Below are 3,437 nucleotides of genomic sequence, written 5' to 3'. Positions count from 1 at the left end.
TGTTCGGAAAAAAAACGATCAAACATCGTCATCATCCGAGGGGATCAATTCGAGTAACTCAGCGGGAAAGTTGTGGTCCATAACGCGATCCCAATCAACCATGTTGGATTCATATCCATCCATTTTTGTAGTGATAAAATGGGTTTTCCCTTTTTTCCTTCACCTTCTTCTCTATAACTCTAACAACTCAAAAATGAAAAAAGAAATGGAAAAAATGAAACAAAAATCATTCTAATACTGCACCGATTACAATCGGAAGTCTGGGTAATATTTTGGCTTCCGATTGCAATCGGAGGATAACAATGTTATCATATCCTCCGAGTATAAGAGTAATTTCGTCATTACGAATTACGCGAGATAAGGACTGACTACATTTTCCCTTTGGGTGACCTTTTATGTTTTATTGATGACCCCTAAATCCTTTTGAGTAGGGATGTCAATGGGTACCCATTACCCGGAATCGGAACCGGATCCGGTAGATTTGGGTCCGGTTCCGGGTCCTAAAGTTGGACCCATTAGCAACTTAGGACCCGACGGGTAATTACCCGATTGGACCCGAATCTAAACGGGTCCAAACGGATAATACCCGTTGGGTACCTGCGGGTATCGGGTACCCGTTTATTCATACTTTTATTCATGTTTTTGCTAGTTTTAGCTTTGATATTTTACTCGTTTTAAATTTTTCTCTTACATTTAATCTTTATTTAGTACATTAATAAGAAATAATAATAAATTTTATAAAAATTATTTAAATCCAAGCCAAAAAGAGACAAATATTAAGTTTTTGTAATAGTTTTCTTAAGACCCAATGGGTACCCGGAACCGGCGGGTACCCGGATATTTAAACGGGTCCGGTTCTGGGTCCACAAGTACCGGGACCGAACCCGGAACCGTTAGAACCCGGATCCAACCTTTATAAGTAGGGTCCGGGTCTAGTGATACCCGGGAGAACCCGGACCCGTTGACACCCCTACTTTTGAGTGGCCCCTGAAAACCGGAGGTTTAACAAACTCTAGAAAACCCGACCTTAATAATTGGAAGACAGAAAGGAAGAAATTAAGCAATCTGGACTCTGGACTCTGGACTATGCAAAAAGGAGTCTTGATCTCTCTTTATAATCAAGCCTTTCTAGCTGTCTAATAACGCGTTTACGCGTACATTCTGTTTGATTTTTGTTACCATTCCTTACCCATATATATATATAATACTACCATATATTACCATTCTCCCCTTTGACAACAGGTCCACAGAAAAATAGTATTTTTTCCTCACAAATCCAAATCTGCATCTGTTTTTTTCCTTCAAGATCTTCAGAGAAATCAAAATCTGCATCTGGTTTTTTCAAGATCTCTTTATTGAAAGAAGCCGAATCTTACAAATATGCCTTTAGAAGAAGAATTGTTTCCATCAACACCAGGAAAAGTAAAGAATCAAACAATGAATAGACAATTACACAGATGTTTCTCATCTACAAGTACTCTATTTCTATGGGCTTTATTCTTGATTGCTTTGACAGCTTCATATCTTAGTTTCCAGAGTTTCGTCGATACAGGAAGTAAATATTTTACTGCTTCTTGGGGTGGTATTCAATGGGAGAAACAAGTTCGTAATTCTGCTCAAATTCTTCAGAGAAGATCTTCATCGTCACCAGGTATGTCTGTATTAGTTACTGGTGCTGCTGGTTTTGTTGGTTCTCATGTTTCTCTCGCCTTGAAAAAAAGAGGTGACGGTGTTGTTGGTATTGATAATTTCAATAGTTATTATGACCCATCATTGAAAAAAGCTAGGAAATCACTTTTGAATGATCATGGTATATTCATTGTTGAAGGTGATATTAATGATGCGAAATTATTAGCAAAACTATTTGATGTTGTTGCTTTTACTCACGTTATGCATTTAGCTGCACAAGCTGGTGTTAGATATGCAATGGAAAATCCTGGTTCTTATGTTCATAGTAATATTGCTGGTTTAGTTAATCTTCTTGAAATATGCAAATCTGCAAATCCTCAACCTTCAATTGTTTGGGCTTCCTCAAGTTCTGTTTACGGGTTGAATGAAAAAGTACCATTTTCTGAATCGGATCGCACGGATCAACCAGCTAGTTTATATGCAGCAACAAAGAAAGCTGGTGAAGAAATCACTCATACTTATAATCATATTTATGGCTTGTCAATAACGGGGTTAAGATTTTTTACGGTTTATGGTCCATGGGGAAGACCTGATATGGCTTATTTCTCGTTTACAAGAAATATCTTACAAGGAAAACCCATAACGATATACCGTGGAAAAAACCGGGTTGATTTAGCCAGAGATTTTACCTATATTGATGATATTGTTAAAGGTTGTATTGGATCATTAGATACATCAGGGAAGAGTACAGGCACTGGTGGCAAAAAACGTGGGCCGGCACCTTATCGGATTTTTAATTTGGGTAATACTTCACCAGTTACAGTACCTACGTTAGTGTCGATACTCGAAAGACATTTGAAAGTAAAAGCGAAAAAGAATGTTATTGATATGCCTGGGAATGGTGATGTACCTTTTACTCATGCTAATATAAGTTATGCTAGTAAGGAGTTTGGGTATAAGCCAACTACTGATTTACAAACAGGGTTGAAGAAATTCGTTAGATGGTACCTTTCGTATTATGGGTATAATGGGAAATCTGTAACTTGAGGAGAAGATGTTATTCTTCTTTTCCTGTAAATGTCAGTTCAGTTTTTCCACTCTGGGGCTGCTAATTTAAGCTGAGGGTGGTGTTTAGGAAGGTAGAATTGTTGCATTACTTGTCCCAACCAAATACCTCTTTGGCTTTTATCTAGACTGAGCCACCACTTGAGACAGAGAAAGGGAGCGAAGCAACCAATGTTCAATCTCCTTTCTTAGTATTACTGTAGTATCATTGATTTGGTATTCATATGACCAAAGAATTCAATGAACTCATGTGTGTTTGTTTTCCCTTTGTAAGATATTATCAAATTGTTATAACTTGAATTCTTATATATATATATATATAAAATGTACGTTGAACTCATAATATATATGTTTCTGTTTCACTTTTTAAGATTTCATTGCTAAGTTTGCAGCAGGGATTAGCTTCCAGTGGTTCAGAGATGTTGGAAAGGGTACTATCTTAGAAATAGAGACTAATCTTTGTCTTTTTACACTTACCTAAATCTACTGACAATAAAGAAGTACTAGTGCATGAAAAGAATCATTAGCAGAAAATTGTATCTCGGTGCAAGACACCTGCTTCAGCTTTTGAGGCAGCAACTAAGAGTGGGTTTTGTTAAATGGATGATGGTGAGAGTAAAGTTGTTCTTCCTTCAAACAGAAGACAGGTTGTTCATTTTGTAGGTTTGAACATTATCTAAGACTCAGCTTGATGAGCATGCTGGGATCTTTTTAGAAGTCCCTTGGCTGCAAGTAATTTCCCT

At 37.2% G+C, this 3,437-nt stretch overlaps 1 protein-coding gene across 1 annotated transcript; it reads left to right on the top strand.

Moving 5' to 3' along the window:
- Positions 1–1,155: 1,155 nt before the first annotated feature.
- Positions 1,156–3,034, top strand: LOC113347496 (UDP-glucuronate 4-epimerase 1). Its single transcript, XM_026591161.1, has one exon. The coding sequence runs from the start codon at positions 1,381–1,383 to the stop codon at positions 2,674–2,676; it is 1,296 nt and encodes a 431-aa protein (XP_026446946.1). The 5' UTR covers positions 1,156–1,380; the 3' UTR covers positions 2,677–3,034.
- The last annotated feature ends 403 nt before the right edge of the window (positions 3,035–3,437 follow it).

The sequence above is a fragment of the Papaver somniferum genome, chromosome 2, assembly GCF_003573695.1.
Source record: "Papaver somniferum cultivar HN1 chromosome 2, ASM357369v1, whole genome shotgun sequence".
Classification (NCBI taxonomy): Eukaryota; Viridiplantae; Streptophyta; class Magnoliopsida; order Ranunculales; family Papaveraceae; genus Papaver; species Papaver somniferum.
Note: the sequence above shows the minus strand (reverse complement) of the source record. Positions and strands in the feature narration are given on the sequence as shown.